Here is a 21,897-nt window from a genome sequence, read left to right on the forward strand (position 1 = left end):
CCAGTTTTCCTTCATTTCCTTGGGGTTTTAACTTCCTTTTCTGTTCTTTTCTTGGTCAAACCCTCCCCCCACAAGCGCCCCTGCATGTCATGAGTGCGTTTTTTGCCACTAAGTATTACATTTTATGAGTTAAATACAATCTGACATTAAAGCGATGGACCTCGATCAATATTACAGGATACAGATAAAGTTATCAGGGTACCATCATCCACGGGCAACATTTCAACAAAGGGAACCGCCAAAGATGAATTGAGAAAAAAAAATACTGGTATTCTGTGATACATTCAGTGTTCGGGATAATTTTTGGTAGTTGTAAGGCTATATTTCAACTCAGAGAAAAGGGCCTTTCATTGGCAATCTTTACATGATGGTAATTCAGTCTTTAATTGGTGTGGTCTGAGAAGACTGCGAGAGATGGATAATTAGTAAGCACAGTAAAAAAAAAATAGCACGTTGTTTAAGGCAAGCCCATCACTCTAGCAAGTTGTTTAAACTTCCTAAACAATTTTTTGTTTAAACTTTTTTAACAACTTATACTCTAAATTCCAAGGATTCAAAATAAATCCAGATCGGCTGTGAATAGTGACCAGCCGAATTTTGAATTTATTTTTAATCTTAAGGATTAACTTTTAAACCTCAAGATTTTAATTTAAATCTTTTGAGATTTAAAAGTTAATATTTAAGATTTAAAATATTTTCTAAATCCGGCTGGTCACTATTCACAGCCGATCTGGATTTAATTTAAATCCTTGGAATTTAGAGTTGATATGCATGAGATTGAAGAGATAGTTTCCACTGGAAAAGCACCGTGATCCAGAAAAGATCCTGGGCTAATTTTTGTATGAATTTATACAAATGATTTTCTTTGAATTCATGTTTACGAAAAATGTAGAAATTTGGAAATGGAAGGAATAAATAATTGACTTTAATTAAATTGAATCTCCAAAACACGAAATAATCGTTCCTCAATCACACTATAAAGTCAACTCATGGACAAAAAAGTGATAAATATATATATATATATATTATATAAATGTGTGAAGTTATACATGTACTACAGCTTTGGCAACTCTTTTATTTAAATATTGTGTGAAAGAAATGGATGAAGAGAACAATGGTAGGCGTTTGTATTTGTATACTTTCTCCCATACATTTGTATACTTTCTCCCATACGTGTACTGTATCAAAGCAACAGCTTTGATCCAGCTGAGGCATGGCGGCTTGTCATTGTTCAAAACCCACCTTCACCCGACAAAGGAAATTACAATTGGTATGGTGTCGAGAATCTGTCTATCTGACGGTCAATCGGATCTGGGTCGCCCTAGCCACTAACCCGTCTCTGTGGTCTAGTGGTTAAGGCACCGGCGTTCAAAGCTGGGGGCCCGGGTTCGATTCCCGGCAGAGACATTTTTTCGGCATCACCAATTTTTCCAAAAGGGTAGATAGCTCTGGGGAACCTTGATTTAAGCTACGCCTACCATTGTTCTCTTCATCCATTTCTTTCACACACTATATATATTATATATATATATGTATATATATAATATATATTATATATATATATGTATATATATAATATATATTATATATATATATGTATATATATAATATATATTATATATATATATGTATATATATATATATATATATTATATATATATATATATATATGTATATATATATATATATATATATATATTATATATATATATATATATATATATATATATATATATATATATATCTAACAATCATTACATTACAATTACAGAGCCCCTCCCCCTCCCCTCCGCACGTATCATTCAATGAATATTTACGCCTATTCAATATTCTTATTTTGTGGCTATAAAATGATACATCTTCCCTGCACTCTGGGTAATCTTTTTATCAGTAAAAAAAGATTAATAAAATAGAGGTTAGTAAATTTTGTCGTCATTCTTAAAACTGTTTTCGATTGCTTATTGAACTTATGTCATGCACCTATATTTATGCAAATTTTGTTGCGACTTTTTTTATTCGTTTTTTTCTCTCTTTCTTTTAACTAAATTGTAGGTCTCTGTAGTTCTGCATTTTTCTATTTCGAGGGGGGGGGGGTTGTCGCTTTCCGTTTATCTAATTATAAGTATATTAAGTTTTATTAACATAAAACACCAGGGACTGATTTCGATATTTTTGTCTTAGCGGATCTTATCCCAAAGAATCAATCGTCTTTCTCCGAACTAAAAAGAGAACTGGGCTATATTTTCAATTTTCATCCTGGTCTATTAAAACTTGCAGGTAGGCATATTATTATTCTTTTTATCTTGCCGCGTGCAATGTATAGCGGTATAGTTTTTATTATTTTCTTCCACGAATTTTCCTATTATTGGGTTCATCATGATTCTAACATGTTTATGGTCAATGGATTTCCTTCTTTAAATTTACCCTTTTTATCGTTTTTTACTCAACAATTTGTCCATATCCTTGGTTTCCCTTTTTGTTAAAAAAAGTAATAATGAATTGGGAAGAATTTGAAAATTGACTGAAATGTTAAAAGCGAAAAGGAAAGAAATGAAATACATAAAATCAGATAAATTTGATACCGATTAATACAATAAACGAAACTGCTCGGGAAGCTCTAAATTTACGAAGATTAAGCAGACCCGGATAAGCGGGAAGACACCAACAACCGGATCTTACCTTTATAAAAACAGATCTTTTTAACGTCCTTCTGGAACTCAACAGAAAAGCTGTACTTTTATCACAGGTGTGAAGGGTAATATGAGGCTCAAAGACAAAATGCCGCCAAAAATTGCCGCGCTTTTGCTCACGTGGCCCTGCGGCAAGTTAACGATGCCAACTATTTTATGACGAGGTGAAAATTAGCCAGAGAGAGAGAAAGAAAGAGAGAGAGAGAAAGATCATATTTTGAAGATGGGAAATTGATAGGGTAACTCACGCTGTCGTATTTTGGGGGTGGTTTTTAAAAATATATCGGAACACCTGTTGATTATACGTAAAACCAAGTGGATATATGATATTTCTGTCCGATGGAAATAGGACAAGAATTGATTTTTTTTTCATTCTTTTTTTTTTCTTTTCCTTTCTGAAGAAAACGAGTCACTACATTTTTTTTTATTAAGAAAGGTTCCGAAAAATTAGGCCTATAGATCTTTTCTTGTTTCCTTCATATTTTAACTGATCCACATAAAATACCGATAATTCCCATAATTCCCATATAATAATCAACTGAATAACCTCAAACGCTCACGTTACTGGAATTTCTTCAAGAATGAATTTCGATTTGCCAGCCATCATTAATAATGTGTTTATATGCGCCAAGAATCTATAATACTGTCCTCCAACTTAATGCAACTTTTAACAACGTTTCGATTCCTATTCATTCAGGTTTGCAATGTCCATGTTTACTCGTACCCATTTTAATGGATAATTTATATATATTTTTGTCAACAATTTTTATATTTCTTTTGTTCATTCACATTTTTTAAATTTATTTTAACAGCAGTATGCCCTATACGATTTTTTTTCTGATATTTGTATTAATTTAGGCCCTTTTTATCCATTATATCATTTTAATTTATACAAATGTGTATCAATTTCTTTTTTACTTTTTATCTAATTTTTTATTTGAATGAATGATATCCCTTTAAATTTTATGGATAATAACTTGTAGGACGAACTTGGGGTCACTCTCTCGAGTTAAAACCCAAGTTCGCCGGCATCAATCATCAACAAGTAATATGGCTCCAGCATGCAAGTGAACCCAGGCTAACGAATTGGAAAGTTATCGTCCATGGACTCATCGCGACAATGGGTCAAGCACTTGATTGTGTTTGAAGAAAATATCAGACATACCAACCGAAGAAAGAAAGAAAGAAAAATGTATACATTGAAAATATATAGGACCGGGTCAGGTTTTGAAATGAAGAGTGACAGTGCACGGGGACCACCATAAAGAACCTTGTTTTGGGGATCTTCGATGTCATGAAGAATAAGGAGGAAGAAGGAGAAGGAGAAGGAGAAGAAGAAGAAGAAGAAAAAAAAAAAAGAAGAAGAAGAAAGAAGAAGAGGAAGAAGAAGAAGAAAGAAGAAGAGGAAGAAGACGACAAAGAAGAAGAATATGAAGAAGGAGGAGGAGAAGAAGGAGAAGAAGAAGAAGAAGAAGAAGAAGAGGGAGGAGGAGGAGGAGAAGAAGAAGAAGAAAAAGAAAAAGAAGAAGACGAGGAAGACGACAAAGAAGAAGAATATGAAGAAGAATTAAGAAGAAGGAGGAGGAGAAGAAGAAGAAGAATCTAGTTGCATCTTTTATTCAAACATTCAATTTTCAGCAAATTTTGTGTCTCCCGAAAGCAGTTTTCGGTGCCCATGTCCCCTTGCCCACCCCCCTAGTTTGTACCACTGGGCAAAGAAACACGAAGAAAAGCGGAGAAGTAAATGTAAGGCTAGATTAGTTTTAATCGTGACATTTTCCGTCCTGATGGTTTTGTTTGATATTTTTATAAACATGCATGATTCAGTTCTATATATTTATGATGTGTGGGACTGTTGATAATATAATTTAATATTCGAACTATATATATCGTTATTCAATGGTAACTCTATGGTTATTCCAATACTGTGTTATTTCTTACGACAAACATTATTCAGAACGCTTTTTTCTTTTTCATCTTCTGAATAGATATTTCAAAGTAACAACAACAAAAAAATCAAAATTATAAGTGACCGTTTACTATTGATTATCGTACTTGGTTATTAAGTCTCAAAGCCCTCTAGTATACAATGGACCTACTGATTATACCACTGAAAGACAATTTTATGATGAATTTAGAGTGCATGTATATGTTTGGGGTGGTTTAACGTAATCAATATAGCTACAGCATGGGCGGATCCAGGATTTTAGAAGGGGGAGGCACATTTTTTCGATGAAAATTTGACAAGCAAAAAACAAAAACAGGGTCCTCACTTTCAAAAGGGGAGGGGGAGCACATTTGGGTAAAAACAGCATATTTATATACATTACAAAATAATTTCTATTATGGCTCTCAAGGGGGGGGGGCGGGCCTTGCTGTTTCTCCCACCCCCTGGATCCGCAAGTGAGCTGCAGTGATTGAAGATTTACTCCGATGAAATTCTTCAGTTGATAGTTTAATTCTTGATATTTCTTAACTTTTTATAAAAAATATAGTGTAAGTAGAAAATGAATTGAAATACTATACAAGGTTTGGTTATTATGGATGAGGAAAATTTGTTTTTAATATATACTGTACAAATATACATACATACATACATACATACACCCATACATTAGTGGTTTGTCGAATTTCCAGGTTCGTGTTTTCCTCTCCTATTGAGCAATATATACCATTCAACTTCACTTTCAATTTCAATCACATGAATAGCCTTCATAGGTTCATATTTTCATATAGAAATTTCTTCTATTCATGTCGATTTCTCTCCTCATTTCCTCGTATGCTTACGTCATTAGGTATTCTTGCCATTGCTGATTATTATTCACTGATTTTTCTTTTTCTTTTCTGCTCAGAATTTCGTCCTTGAATTACCGCTTCTATTGAAGCATGAACAAAATTATTATTATTTATGTACCTTTTTTTCTCTAATAACACTTCTCAATTATAAACCGATAATTTCGACCTCGTGCACATACATCGAGGGAGATTGAAGAGCCATTTTTTGTTAAAAAGTAATATTGTAAATTTATAAGATGTAATGAAGGTCATACCTATTTATAGAAGGCACAAAGTATTGTGTTTTTGCACTTATCCTGAAATTTTACTGAAGCATATACCTCGTGTATGTTTCGAAAGCATCATACTCCAATCAGAATTATTGAAAAGATTTTTTTCTTATCAAAATGCACGATTTCATTTTGAACTGCCAAGAATGCCCTCTCATGTCATCTTAAACTCTATTGAAATGTAAACTTCGTTGTTTCAAGGGTAACTGGCTATGATTCTTGTTTTGATATGTCTTCTTCTATAATTTTTTTTTTTTTTTTGGGGGGGGGGCTACCAAACAATGAAGAGCTCAGTTGCAAAAGGGATTAAGTCCATTTTTCATCAAATTTGATTTATTTTGTCTCAATGCATATATTTTTGGTAGCTCTATAAGATGATACCAAAGAAAAGTTGACATTCCCATTAAAAAGTGAACAAAAGTGGCAAAGAAAAATCATTCTTTTCAAAAGGGGTTAGGTCCATTCAAGTTTGGGTGCACAAGGTGTTAGGACCACAAAGATATTTTTTGAAAAGAATACTTTTAAAATATGAAGACAGGTATAATCTTTTATACCCAACTTTATGTTCACATGGTAGGGTATCATGAAAATTTAGTTTCGCATAAGAATATTGCAATATAGGATAATAACAAATATGATTTTCTTGGAATGGTCCTAACCCCTTTTGCAACCAAACTGTTATGAAGAGCTCATTTGTCAAACGGGGTTAGGTCAATTTTTCATAAATTTTATTGTTTTCTGCTCAAAACCTATAGATTTTTAGTCGCTCAGATGATACCAAAGAAAATTCACATTAAAAGTGAATAAAAGTGGCAAAGAAAAATCACTCTTTATTCAAAAGAGATTGGATTCATTTCAGTTTTCTTGCAATAGGGGTTAGGTCCACAATGATAATTTTTGAAAAAATATATAGAAAAAAAATTGAAGACAGGTAATTTCTTTTATACCCAACTTTATGTTCACGTGATAGGGTAGTACATCGTGACAATTTAGTTTCTCATAAGAATATTGCAATAAGTGAGAATAAAAAACACGATTTTTCTCGGAATGGTCCAAAGTGGACCGAACCCATTTTGCAATTAAACTCTTCAAATATGAAGAGGCCTATACTGTATACTTTACATTTTTCCCTAAAGGACGGGAAGTGGCGTATAAGTGTATAATACACTATAGTGAAATCTGCAATATACAATCTAAAAAAAATCTATTCGAATTTTATAAAGATAACATATAGAAAAGGATCACTAATTATTTTTGTTTAAATTGGATTATTATTGTTAAAAAAATATATATTCTTTGTAATGGCAAGAAACGTTTTATTTATGAGTAATATCAAAAGCCATTTTGATAATGAATTGCATCTATTTAAATTGGACAAGGTATTCTGTAACCAGATATTTTAGAGTGAAGGGGGGGGGGGCTGACCATGCAAAAAATCACTATCAGATTGTAATTCGTTTTTGTACACGGATTGGAAAAAAGTGAGAGGGGGGCGAAACCCTCATACGGCCTCCGGGTTCCGCGGCCCCTGGGGGGTGAATTAGTGAAAATCTTAAAACCTTTTAGAAGGATCATAAGTAGGTATGATAGGGTCAGAAGCTATACCCTTCTAATCACTGATAACTGAGCGAGATTTCTGGACACAATATAGCGTTACGATCAGTATATCTAGTGATCTTTTGAATTTTCACTTTGTTTTTCCTTTTTTTTTCAAATAAAATCGAATTTTCATGACATTTGGTTGAAGCGGCGGCCCTGAAGGTCGAACATCAAAGGCAACAGCGCACCTGTATTACAGGTTCTTTTGTGCATCCTTACAGTAAGGGGCAGCTGCCTGACATGCACGATATCAAAGGGCCAGTTAGGAATCCTACTCCTCTTTTAGCTTTTTTGCTCTGCAAGGTCTGAGGGGAAAAAGGATCTAGAAGATAAAACAGAGGATGCCCGCTATTACTGATGTCGGGCCTTGCATGCAGTCTTCTGTGATGTATTATTCATAAAGTGCTGAACACGTAATTCAAGAAATCAGCTGGTATGCTATACCGAGCGGTGTGATGGTAGCTCCTTCTTTGAAGGGTCCGAAGAAGTGTTCAGAATAAAGATTTTGTTATAGATTATTATCATCAGGACCCGCAAGTCAACTGCATAATACGGCAATTAAACACAATCAGATCGTCATTGACCAGTGCAGTGAGTGGTTAAGTCCCCTGACTCTCAAATTACACCCCTTGATAGAATAATAAGAAAAACACTTTCTATATTTCAAAGTGTTTGTTTCATAACTACTCCTCAGAACCTGATTACTTCTTATTAAACTTCAATAATTTCGATTGATACATTACTCGGGACGAAGCTTAATGGTATATAATATATATATACTTTTCAAACCGCATTGATTTTGATCAATATTTTTCTTCAGGGAGACAACTCACCAGACTGTCTTGGCCCTTGGCCGGTGTTTATAAAGGCATCTAGCCGATACAGCTGCTGGGCACAACGATGTAATTACAAGGTTGACAGCTGATCAAAGGCGCCGACAACGCATCCTCTTCTCTTTTCCATACTTCACTGTATATAGCAAGGCATGTAGGATTACCGCTCGACTTACATATTTTTCCTTGCCTTTTCCCTTCCCCAAAATATCATCTCTCTCACTTCACCCTTCTCTCTATTTTCTTCTTTCTCTTCATCAAAATATATTTTTTAATGATAGATATCTCGTTATCTTTGCCCCCTTTTTTTCTTTCTTTCTCTCTCTCTCTCCTCCTAAATACCCCAATATCTTTTTCCTTGATAACCTCTTCTTCTTCTCCCCTTCTCATTCTTCTTCTTCTCCTCCTCCTCCTTCTTTTTCTTCTCCACCCTTTTCTTCTTATTCTTATTCCTGTTCTTTTTCTTCTTCTCCTCCACTCTTTTCCTCTTCCCTTTTCTACCTTTTTCTTCTCTCCGCGGCCCTTCATCACACACATGCATATTAGTTAGGGGCGGTGCCATTTTTTTCCTTCTAATTAGGGATTCGGGGGTGGTTGGGGACAATATAATGACCTGACATTTAATTTAACACCAATTTAGTTAAAATTGTATTATAAAGTTACATGGCCCAAACCACACCCTTTTCTCCGCACTCCCCCAACTTTCCCCCTTTTTTAATACTTGTAATTCACAGGGGGTGGTCGACCATGCCCCCTGTAGCTCCACCCCTGATACATTATATACCCGTGTGTATCACAATATGTACATGTATATTTACATACAGAATAAGAATATATATATATATATATATATACATGTATAATCTTAAAAATAGTTTCATATCTTCATTTGATAGCTATCTAAAATTTCACAGTTAAGTATCCGGGCATAGGCCATATACATGCATGCAGATCGAAATTCATACAACTTGAATAACGGCCCGAATGAATGTGTGTATAGTGTGTGTGAGGGAGAGGGGAGATAGGGGGGGGGGGTGAGGGAAAACTGAAAGTTGAAATCTGAATTATTTTTAATAATCTAAAAAACCTTATCTCATCGCCCAATGCAAACCATCTGTGGCTAATTTGTCTATGTCTTTTTCGGGGGGGGGGGGGTATACTTTCTAGCCCCATAATCGAAGGAGTTTCTACAGGCAGCAGAGGCGTCGATCATGGGGGGGGGCAGGGGGGGGACAACCGCCCCACCAATGAAAATATTGGGGGGGGGCAAACATATCGTTTTGCCCCCCCCAATAATTCCGCATGTGCAAAAAATAAAATAAGATTGTAATGTTACACAGAAATCAGCAAGCGAGATTGAGATACACAACTCGTTCTTCATCTAAAATCGTGCTCAAAATGTCCGGTTTTCAGATTAGAATATTAAAAAATTCAGCTCGCGCTTCGCGCTCGCATCATTTCTGTAGCAAAAACTCCTCTTTATGATTGAATAGGTGAATAGAATGTCCCGTTTTCAGTTCTATACCTCAAAAGAACTCCCACTTCGATTTGCAATAATCTTTTGTTGGATATATTTCTTGTTCTTTATTAAAAACGTCAATTAATCTCTCTTTTTTTAAGATCAAAATATCAAAATTTTAAGCTCGCGCTTCGCGCTCGCATCTATTATTTTTTAATTTTTTTTAAATTTAATTTGTTGGTGAGATGTGTGTGTGTGTGTATATATATATATACATATATAATCTATATATATATATATATACATATAGGCATATGTGTGTGTGTGTGTGTTTGAGTCTGTTTGTTTTGTGTGATCGAGCGCCTTTGGAAAGTTGATTCATGATTTTGCCCCCCAATCTGAAAAATGGATCGACGCCCCTGACAGGCAGGGGTATAGGGGGTGACCTGGTCATTGTGATATAATAAAAAAAAAAAGTTGTTAAAAAGTAAAAGAAGGAATGAAGTAGAAGAGAAATAAAAAGAGTTGTGTGTCGGGTAACTCAATACTCACGATATTATTACCCATTTTACTCATGTGACAAAAACATGATGTCTACTTTAGGTCGCCCTGCCCCTAAAATATCTTGGCGTAGCCCCCGTATACATAATATTAGGCCTAGAAATAAACTCTTCTCAAGATCGTTTTCCCACCGATGTATCCAGTAAGTATTAATCTTCTAAAAGATGTCATAGTATTCATTCAAGAGAAGAAATGTATGACAAAATTATATACCTGAAAAAATATCGCTCTTCGTTCGGGAAGACCACGGATTCGAGGAAAAAGAAGCGGGAAATGAAAAAGTAGAAGGTGATTTTTCAATGGGAACTGCGCCCTCGCTCTATCTGCTTCCCTTGTCGGCAAACGCGGTGAAGATCAAAGCGTTTCCTTTATTCCATCCGCTAATTGCTCCACAGAGTGTAGTTACGAGCGATGATTGGAATAATTGTGTGAAAATTTGCTTGCCGCGCATTACGAACTCGGCTGAACGATTTTAACGGGTATATTAAATTCATCGGCTCGAGTTCGCTGCGGTCACAAGACAGTTCGGTGTTGCATTAAATACCATCCGGGCTATGGGATTTTTTTATTATTTTTTTTTACCCCCGAAAAACACCAGGGAATTTACGGTCTGGGTATGCTGATTCTGTGCAAATATATAGGCCTATATAGATCATAAGTATTTGTGTTAATCTAATTTAATTACCCATGTGTTATACTTCACAAAAACATGGTAAAACTAATCAACCATAATTGTTTATTTTGTGAATCAATTAGGCTGTGGAGTATGGTGGGGTCTTATTAGCCTGTACAATGATAATTATTGATTTAAAGAAGTCTGAATAAACTTTGATGGTTATAAACACACGAAGATGTATCATCAATTTGTAATTTAATTTCAATCATATTTATTACAAACGAAAAAAGCAGGTATAGAATTTCAAGCTATAGCATTTTGAAAGCTTTTATTACAATTTTGTTAAACTTTGATTACGACTCGAACTTTAAGTCAACCACTTTCAGAATTTTTAAAAATTGTCTTTTACAGTCAGGCTATATGTATTATTTTATTAGATTGGAATCTACCAAAAAATATTTGAACTATGTACTCTTTTCACTGACATGCAATTTTTTTTAAAAACCAAATACTAGTTCATAAGCGGCGTATGATGAGCCAAAAGATCTGAGGGAACAGACATGGCGTATCGGGCGAAATTTCTGATCAGCTTTTTATTAATCTTTTTGGATACAAGTATTTTTTATTACATGTTTTTACATAATCTTGAGACGATAATATCATATTCCTCATATTTCCTTTCTTGTTCTTTCCTTTTCTCTTTTTTTTCTTGGTCATGGAATTTTTTTTTTGGGGGGGTCCATGTCTCTAATAAGACATGTGAAGTAAATCAACCCATATTTTTATAAATTATGGTTTTCCTTAATACTGCCTGGAACATGCATCCATGGTGGATCATAATCAATTTCTAAGGAAAGAAACTGAACGCTTCGGTCAAGAAATACATTGCCTGCTTGATTGCTGTATATAGACATGTTTATGAGTTGTGGATCAGGTGCTGGAATGTGACATTAAATGACACATTGATCATTACATCTCATTTTAGTTATATAGATGAGTCAGCGAATAAGTAACTTTGTCAAATAATTGTATAAGCCTTGCAGGGTTAATTGGGATATTCTAGCACGTTCTTACCAATGATGCCAGAATTAAGTGATGGTCATCAAAATCAGTCAACCCTTATCAATATTCTTGCCACGGTAAGCCACATTCATATTGATAAACTTATTAGTAAAAAGGTTTTACAAATGTATTTTGTAAGACTGTCATTATAGAGGCTATGGTGATAGTGATGATTAATAGTTATCATTATTTTTTTTATAAGGGTAAAGTTTTTAAAAGGAATACGCAATGGGATTATTATCTTTCTCTGGCAATCTGAGAGTAGTTTTGTCTCTCGAAAAGACATCATTGAACATCCTTGAACGTAGGCTACAAGTGGCGCCATCCTTTGCGACTGGTTGCCAAATAAAAAGAAGACCCCCCCCCCCGCTATGTTGGTAACTTGAACCAGTGGAGCACACTATCATGCAGGGGATGAATCATACAATCAGAGCAGGAGACCATAATACTAATTAGCTGATGAACTTGATATTCATCGTCGATTATTTTATAGTGACCAATTTTCCCCTTCAGTTATTCCAAAGACCATGTATCCCCAGCTTTCTTAATGCTCAGTCAGGTCGGCGAAACCGGCTCCAGCATTCCGACTTAAGCTAATTCCAACTGTGGCGTACAGATTTGGGGTGAGGGCTTGAGTGACGCTTGCCCCCCCCCCCTAACGAAAAAAAAAATCATGACCAAGAAACAAAAAGAGAAAAGGAAAGAAAAACGAAAGAGAGAATGAATGAAATACAACATTATTTTCTGAATATTATGTCAAAATCTATCACAAAATTGGATGTTTGTAATTATACAAATTTCGAAATTTTTGCTCTCTCAATTCGCTCGCTCGTATCTCTCACGGTCCCCTCAAAATTTTTGTTCATTACACCTCTGATTTCCAATGGCGTAATCGGTCTGTACGTTTGGAGCAGGTTGTGACAGATTGTATAGCATTAAAAGTTGTCCTGAGGTTCTTTCTCTGACTCGTGCTTTTGAAACATATACTCGTGGATTCGAATCGCAGCCGTGATGGCTTTGTTTTTATAGACAAAAAAATATTCCCATCACGAGGCATTATAGTGACCCAACTATAATGTGTTAGGTGTATGTGTGAGAGTGTGTGGACGGATCGAGATTAGGGTGCCATCATAATTTTTTTTCTGTAAAGAGCTACTGCTCCAAGGCTGTGGAATAAGCTCCCTAGCTCCTCTCCTTGAATTGTCACCAAGACTGGATCAATTCAAAAGAAACTTGACGACTAAGCTGCCTTTACTAATATCCTGAGGCCTGTTGCATGAATGGAAAACTGACATTTTTTTGCACTAGAATGTTTAATTGTGTTAAGTGTTAATACTATAATTTGCTTTGCCATAGTTTTTTTTTATGGCAAAAATTGTGTCACTCTCTGGTAATTTGTTTAAATCTTACCTCCTATGCTTGTCAGAGATAGTATCTCAAAGCGCTTTATTATAATAGAAAATATTGACTTACTTTTTTATATAGAAAAAGCTGTTCAACTTTTGTTACTAAAACCGAAAATCGTCACCCTTTTTCCTTGAAATATCAAAATGAAATGTTGATTAAACAAACAAGCAAAAATATTGATTTTAAAAACTATACTCACTGCTTTTGTAATGCACTTTTCCTAACTATGTTAAGGAACTTGAATGAGAGAATGGCAGAAAATTTTCATACTGAAAAAAAAACAAAAAAACTTACGATTATTGTGTATGGAAGACAGAGAAGGTGATAAATTGAAGGAAAATCAAATAAATATGACAGAAATAAAAGATGAATGGAGAAAATACAGATATCTTATGGGGCAGGGGAAATAGGGATATTTCGTATTTATAAGCAGGTGTACAGTCCCTTTACGTTGACTAAAAAAATAGAGTTATAATTGTTTCTCTGAAAGGGGTTCTTTAAACCATAACCTCGTGTTGTACATTCCTACGTTTGTTTGTTTGATTGTTAGTTTTTCGCCAAAATCATCATGATCATCATGATTGGATCCTCGGATAAAGAAAAATAGAACAAGGAAGCCCGCAAAGAAGCAAAGTGTCAAAAGTAATACAAAAATCAAGAGATGGCGCTAGACTATAAACGACAATTCAGAAAAAAGAAAAGCATATCATGCAATCTGCAATCAATTCTGTTCAACAAAATGAAATAAGTCACTGGCCAGGCAATGGTGACTTCGTATACATAGGCCTTCAGCTGAATTTATCAGTTTATTTTCATGCAAATACATATTAGGAAATTTGAATGGAGGCTTTTAGGTTTCGATACTGAAATGGGGCACAATTCGCATGGAAATGGACTTAGCTGGAAAACTCAATAGGCATATTAAATAAAAGTGATATTACAAAGAAAATATAAGTAGATTAAGAAATTCTGTCAAAAAAAAAATCGTCTCTGATGGAAGTGGGCAAAATTAACGCTAAAAATACTTAATGGCTTGAGCTACTGGGCTTCAGGCCTATGTAATAACTGGTTAACTGTGGTCCCTGCATGAGATGTAACTTGTTTTGTATATCTTTCCAATGATGCCCACAATCGAAGTGTTGATTATTTATTTCCCATAATTATAGCTAGGCATGACAGCCTATTCAACTTTTGAATATATATATTATACAAAGTGACCCTATCTTGCTCTTTAGCAAACTGATCTAATGATAACAATATACCGGTATGATATATAATCACGTAGGCCTAGGCTAATAATATCTACAAATTGCATAAATTCTCAACGTCGCACACCGGGGGCCATGCGCCAGGGGCCGACCGGGGGTACCGGTACCGGTACGTACCGCCCGGCCCGCTCCGCTAGGCTTACATCACAAGGAAATCAACATGTCGGACAGCAGGGGACTGAGTATTCCTCGGCGTCTGCCACTACTACTAGTGGCAGATGCAGTTCTTTTACCCGGAGCATCTATGAGAATACCTGTGAACAATCCAACAAAGTGAGTGTACACCTCTTAGACCAAATTTGTGTATTATTGTTGATTTAAAAACAAAGAAAATGTAAGATATGTGCCCATTTAGTGATGCGGTAGAAAGGACAGGAAGGCCGCCGGAGCTGCGGGCAGGATAACGTTGTGATTGGTGGTGGATTATGCATTGAATAAAATTATAATGGTCACTGGTTATATCATAACCTTGTTCATTGAATGAGTGGTCACTGGTGGGATACTCATGGGAGGTCTGATTTCCGGACACTTTTAATTTGAAGCAGATAAGAACATCTTTAGAAGTTTAGATCTTAGTTTTCTTAACATGTAAATGTAATCATCAGATAGGCATGATAGGGGCCTACTAAGATTAGACCAAAAGCTTCGGTCTCTGTTATGTTGGTCGTTCAGCTGAACTCCGTTGGCTTCACTCACCAAATACAGAGACCGAAGTTCTAGCGCGATCTGTACAGGGGACTCAATGGCCATATGTTTATGTGTATTAAGTTCGGATAAAACAGGGCAGTGAAGTTGCGCAACAGCCGAGGTAAGTCACTGTTTTTGTTCCATTTAACTTGATTTTCCCCGTTTTTTGGCAATTAATGCCAAGAGGGAATATTAATTTGCATTTCGGTCGCGTTAATTTTCAAAAGTTTTTTTCATTAAAGACAAAAATTGAAGAGCCCCGACGGGGGGATTTTGCATTGTAAGTCCCCTAATGGTGGCTGCACGATAGCGAGCCGTCTGTGTATGAGGAGAAATTTAAAAAATAAAAAAATGTTTAAAAAATCCTCGAAACAGATGGCTGCCAGCTGTCTATACTAAGATAAGAATAATTGTGAAAGTTCTGGACAGGAATAACCGTCGTTTCTGGGGATTTATTTAACAATTTCTGACATTTTAGTATCATCCCCATTCACAGACGGTAGTGTGTTAGTGCGAGCCTTCATGTGTAAATTAGGACCAACTATTCGGGCGACCGGGTACGGGTTTCGTCTAGATTTTTATTTTTTTAAAAATTCTAAATGACATTACATGTATATTATCTTGAACGAAGGCCCACTATTTTCGTTAGACTCTAATCTTTCTTTTGATAATATACATATTGCAAGAAAATATCGAAAATATACGTTACCGATGATTTATTCCTTATTTTTTCTGCTGGAGAGGAAAAAATGGCAGCTGTGTGTTGCTGCCCTCTACGTTCAACGAGTTGTGCTTTTATCAAGGCTTTCCGATTAGAATTTTCGATATCCTGGCCAATCAATGAGAGCGACAAGTTCCGAACGCACGCACAAATCGCAATATATAGCGACTGGTAAATACGTCTGTACGGATGATGACGTCATCCAAGATGGCAACATACGTTGACCAACGAAAGGATCGAAGATGACTATGTTTTCATCATCATTTGAAAGGAATTAGCGGTAACTCCGATCTAAGGTACGGTATTTCTGAATTTTATATATTTTTTCGTAAAATTTTATGTTATTAGTTTTTCATAAAGTGACATTTTATGTACAAAAAACGATCCGAAAATCGGGTTTCCGCCGAATGTTGATCTAACGTTACTGCTTATATGTTGGCTGTACGTATTAAGGGCCAACAACTCTTCAGTCTATGTATTGGTGAGTGGAGCCAACGCAGTTCAGCGGAACAACCAAAATACAGAGACTGAAGCTTTTGGTCTATGAAAGTTCGTGCTCTGTTATATTTTCTGACATTTAAATAATGAATTGAATTTATGAAATATTTCTTGAAAACTTGTTGAAATTGTATTTGTAATTTGTAAAAGGCCAAATCCAGGCACAGGCCCAGCTCAGCCTCAGGTGATGGTTCGTGGAGGCTCCACTACATGCAGTGTTTCCACAACTTAAATTTTCACTTCCTGAAATGAGCTCTCAAATTTCCTGGAATTTGGCACTATTTCCTGAAATTTGAAATGTGCATTTTAAATGGATGTGGCACTACATACCGTACATGTATGTAGGACCAATTACAGTACTAGTGAGTTTTGCACTTTCAATGAAACAAATACATAAAGATATAAACAGAATCATCATTCATGAATGTATAAAAGAAACACAACATAATCATGTTACCATTAATACCATACAAATACCAATTTACTGAAATGCCTGGGAGATGAATTTCTTTCGGAGTTCGCAAGCTTCTGTATCATCGGCATTGGCCTTCATCCTGGAATGAAGGTTCTGCAGCATCTCTTTGCAGGGATTCAACTTGGCAGAGCTCTTGCTTGGTCCCTTTCTTCTGAAAAGTTAGTTTGGTGAGTAGAAGTGCAAGCAAACCTTCTTGCTTTAGTCTTGTCCTATGGTCGTTTTTAATGAGCTTCAGTTGCCTGAAAATCCTCTCCACAGAAGAATTGGAAAACGGGAAGGACAAGAAAACACTTATCACTTTGGTGAGGTTCAGGTTCATTTGTTCTCCCTGAGAATCCATCTTTGTGAACACTTCTCTCCAATATTCATGTGGAGTCATCCTAGCATTCAGAGCTTGGTTGATGGAGTGTTTTCTCCATTCGTCATCTACGTCTTGAACTGATGCCACCTTCGATCTCCAGGTGCGGAAGTTTCTGGAACAATGGAGCAAGGGATGGTTCAGCCATATTGTAGGCCACTGTTGGGTCTAGATAGACATGAAAGGAAATTGAGTTCATCAAGATTACTAAATCTCTTCTGGATCTGTAAGACACACTCTTGCAGAAACTGTTTGCAATGATTCTGGAACAGTTTTACGTCTTGGTGGTTTGTTCCAATATTAGAAGTAATGTTTCCAAAAGTGCTTGAGGCCCACTTTTCCTAGTGGAACATGATGTTCTTCTGCATTTACATCCAGCTTCAGGGAATCAATACCTTGGATGTATGTCAGCTTAATAAAATCTGAAGAAAAGCCAACTAGCAACTGTGTGACTTCATGTTTAAGAACATGGAGCAGAGAAACTTCACTCTGAGTTTGTTAAGGGATGTCAATCTGCCAAGATTATACGACATGAACTCAAGGTAGGCTAACATAAACATATTGTTCAGACTGTTACTAATTGAGTCATTTGTGTGTGTAGGGTCTTCTAGTGATCGACCTTGGAAATAGACCTGCATCATATAGCTCCAAAATCCTATCTACGCACATCTTCATCGAGAGCCATCTTGTCTGGCCATCTCGCAACATGTTATGAGGATCAAGGTAAAAAAACTCCTGAAACTCTCTCAATGCGTCTTAGGTCTCTGAGAACTTAACGGAAATGCAAGTATATGTTCCGACACAAATCTTCGAGGGATTTTGGCAATTTCAAACAGGCATGTGACGCACATAGGTACATGTATATGAGATGACATGAACATTTGATAGGGAGAATCCAGGGGTAGGCCCTACTTACTTCTAAGTAACTGGCTTACAGAATGGTTGGCACCAAACATTATGTTACAAGTATCCGCGCAGAAGGCGATCACATTGTCCATCGGGATGCCTTTTTCATGCAAGGATTCAATCACTGCATTGTAGATAGAGTTAGCCTCACCGTCTTTTAAGTCTAGATACGAGATCCATGGATACCGCAGCCATCTGAAATGTCTCAGCATAAGTACCTAGAATTGCCATTTGACTTGTAGTCGATTTATCTGTTGTTTCATAGATAATTAGAGAAAACTTTTGTGTCCTCAGTTTTGCAATTCCTTCTTTCATAATCATATAGTAGAACCAAAGTATCTGCCTGGCTGCCTCACCATATTGGTAGCTTTTTACTAACCAAGGGTTACACATTTTAATGTCTCATCAGTTAGGAACAAACTGTTAAAAAATGCCAGAAGGTCATCAGAAATGGAAAGAGATAGATTATGTTCAGCAATAAAACTGCAGATCTTTATTTCCATTTTAGCAGATGATGATGAGGATGAATGGAAGAAATTATGGATTCCAGATTGTGTTTTTAGATCATCATTCATTTTTACAACTTGTTGATGTCCCCTACTGTCCATGTGTCTCATCAAAGCTGTTTCCCCCAAACTGCAGTTTACTCTGCAAAGCTTACAGTAATGTACGAACTTACTGCTGCCTTGCTCTTTCCTCTTTTCAAGCCATCCTGAAAAAGGGGGTTTTGAAGCCATCCATCAGAAAACTCAAGTTTTGTAATTTCTTTTTAGTTGAGCTTGGGAACGACACCGAAGAAGTTGATGATAAACTTGAACCACATGCTGCAGTGCCAGTACTACCAGGCCTAGCCGCCGTCACTGAATATTAGCAATATTTATCTGTTAAATGTGTGTTATTGCTTAAATGTATTGTGAGTGTCTGTTATTTAAATAAAACATTGACTGAGAATGAGGTTTTCAAGGTTGGCTCTAACAGTTGGTCATTGACTGACACTTGTTCTACATTTAGGTTATGTGATGTCAGAAAAGAGATTATACATGGAAGTAAAATTTTGTACAAACAATACAAGTGAATGATGTTGCTTGACTTCTAGTTTTTTCTGCATTTCTGCATTTATCATTTTATGTCGCAGAAAATCTAATTTGCTGAGGTGAGTGATAACTCGCTCTACCTGATATGGATTAAGGCGAGAGGTAGCGAGTGATCGCTCTCACTCCCCTTAAAACTGAGTCCTGAGGAAGATTAGAAATAATCATCAATTAAGTTAATGACTGTCTTATTCATTTATCATTTATTGTCTTTCTCTAATATTATGCTCTTATTTAAAATGTCATCAAGGACCACCAGGTTCCTTTGAATTGGCATTAGTGGAGCGTTGTGGCCCAGTGGATTAGTCTCCGGACTTTGAAATAGAGGGTCGTGGGTACGAATCCCAGCCATTGCGTAATTTCCTTCAGCAAGAAATTTATCCACATTGTGCTGCACTTGACACAGGTGAGGTGAATGGGTACCCGGTAGGATTTATTTCTTGAACGCTTTAGCGCCTATTATATATCCCGGTATATATCCCGGTAGGATTTATTCCCTGAACGCTAGAAGCGCCTATTAATATGGCGGCTCAGCTACAGCCAGGGTAATAATATGATACCATGTATCAAAGCGCAGTTGAGTATATGCACATAGTAACTGCGCTATATACTGTAAAAGCTGTTATTTTCGTGGGGGTTTCATTTTCGCGGTTTTCGCGAATTGCCGATTGGCCGCGAATTGAACAACACGCGAAAATATTGACACATTTATTAGTCAGTGCCAATATCCCCAACAGCAAAGCTTTGCTATTGAAAACATCTTGTGTAGTGATAAAGTTGAGATATGCACCTCTATATGTACAAAAAAAAAGTTTTAGAAAGTACAGTTAGTGATTCAAAAAGTTAGCTAGAATTTCACTTTTTTTTATTTCTCAAACAAAATCAGAGCCTAAACTATTTTCTCACATAATTCTATCGATATTTATCCACTCACTGTAATATCAAAATGTAATTTCCATGATATTTTTTTATTTTATTGTCATCTGATTCACTATATCCACACGTACTGGCAGCTATTTGCATACACATTAATTTTCATAAGTCACATGACCAGAGCTTTTACAGACCTGTGTAAGATTCTGTTCACAAAATTCAAAATTTTTGTACTGAAACCAACTTTTTAAAAAGTGAATCTAACAAAACACAACTTCAACAGATCAAACTGTGACATGATGAATTTTCAGATCTAAAATACCTTTAAAAGGTGCAAAAAAGTGAAATTTAAGCCACTTTTTTCGACATTTTGTAACTGTTTTTACAGGGACATATTTATGTACAAAATACACATCAGCATGGTGATAATGAGGAGCATAGTTTTGCTCATGATTTGCACTACCGGTAATTTTGCTTCTTTGAAATGCTAAGGAAGTGTTTCGTACATCTTCCGATCGCGAATTTAACAACCCGCGAAAATATCGGGACCCCCGCGATTCGCGAAAATTTATGTACGCAAAAATAACAGCTTGTACAGTAAATGGACATATTATTATTATTATCAACATGTTATACTGATTTCTGATATATGTTTGTTTTGTTTATTTCAGTATGAATATGGTAAAAAGTCACATTCTACGTCATAACACCCTGACTAGCACAGTGATAGGAGTGATACCCAAGAATCCTGATAAAGAGGTTAGTTCAGTATAAAAAGGGGATTTTGAAAATGTCTGTGATACTGTCCCATTGAACTGTTTGATTTTTTAATTAAATTGTCTGTATTGATATTAAAAATAAACAAAGTTTGTACAAATTGTAAGACATGGATATATCTGCTCTTGATGAACATGGTAAATTTGTAAATGATTGTACAAATAAGTTCTTGTCATAGCACCTGTTGTCGAATGTCATGTAGCATTTTTGCATTTTTAAAGGACTTTTGCATCAACAAACAAACTTCCAAGCAAATATTTTTTTGTTGAACAGTAATTATTAGTCATTAAATTCAAAGTCACAAATCTAAGTCGCAAATGACTTGTAAGTTGAAAGCTATAAAGGATTTGACATATGGTGGGAGATTGTAGTGAAAGTAAATTATTGCCTGGTATTTTTTATTACACTCTGCAAAAAATGTGATTTGCACCCAAATTATTTGGTCATTAGAGCTCTTGTCATTTTCAAGTTCATCATTTGAAATAAGAATTACACTGAAAATTGCCTCCTTCTCAATGTTTTGATTATATGTATTTGCCATAAATTTAGAAAAATTGTCATTAGATTCGGGTGTATTTGAAAAATTTTATGCATATACACTGTATTGCTAATAATGACTGTTTCATTTTTGTCACATCCTCAGGAGGTACTGGATAACATGCACACCATTGGCACAGCTGGAGTGGTGGTTCAAGTAACTGGTACAAACTGGCCAAGACCAGCTTACACTCTGCTCGTAACCGGTCTGTGCCGGTTTAAAGTGAATCGGCTGATCCAGGAGGAGCCATATCCAGTGGCCCAGGTGGAGCAGTTGGACAAGCTACCAGGAGATGTTGCCTGTAAGTCTGCCGCTTCTCTATTGCATTTCATAAATATAAATCAGGTTTGGAACTGACTAAGAAATATTACCAGAAGGCTGTTTTTAGAAATTTCTTTTTAAGATAAGCACAA

At 35.8% G+C, this 21,897-nt stretch overlaps 1 protein-coding gene across 3 annotated transcripts in view; it reads left to right on the forward strand.

Moving 5' to 3' along the window:
• The first annotated feature begins 14,397 nt into the window (after window positions 1-14,397).
• LOC129278971 (lon protease homolog 2, peroxisomal-like) overlaps window positions 14,398-21,897 on the forward strand; it is a 38,067-nt gene continuing 30,567 nt past the window's right edge. The window contains exons 1-3 of one of the 3 annotated variants that reach the window (XM_064094899.1): window positions 14,398-14,833; window positions 20,841-20,928; window positions 21,590-21,785. In XM_064094899.1, coding sequence (XP_063950969.1) covers window positions 14,721-14,833; window positions 20,841-20,928; window positions 21,590-21,785 — 397 coding nt within the window. In that variant the 5' untranslated portion in view covers window positions 14,398-14,720. Of the gene's footprint in view, window positions 14,834-16,421; window positions 16,518-20,840; window positions 20,929-21,589; window positions 21,786-21,897 lie in introns of those variants that run through there. The other 2 variants (XR_010292613.1, XM_064094900.1) reach the window with 2 other exon arrangements.

Source organism: Lytechinus pictus, chromosome 2 (genome assembly GCF_037042905.1).
Source record: "Lytechinus pictus isolate F3 Inbred chromosome 2, Lp3.0, whole genome shotgun sequence".
Lineage (NCBI taxonomy): Eukaryota > Metazoa > Echinodermata > Echinoidea > Temnopleuroida > Toxopneustidae > Lytechinus > Lytechinus pictus.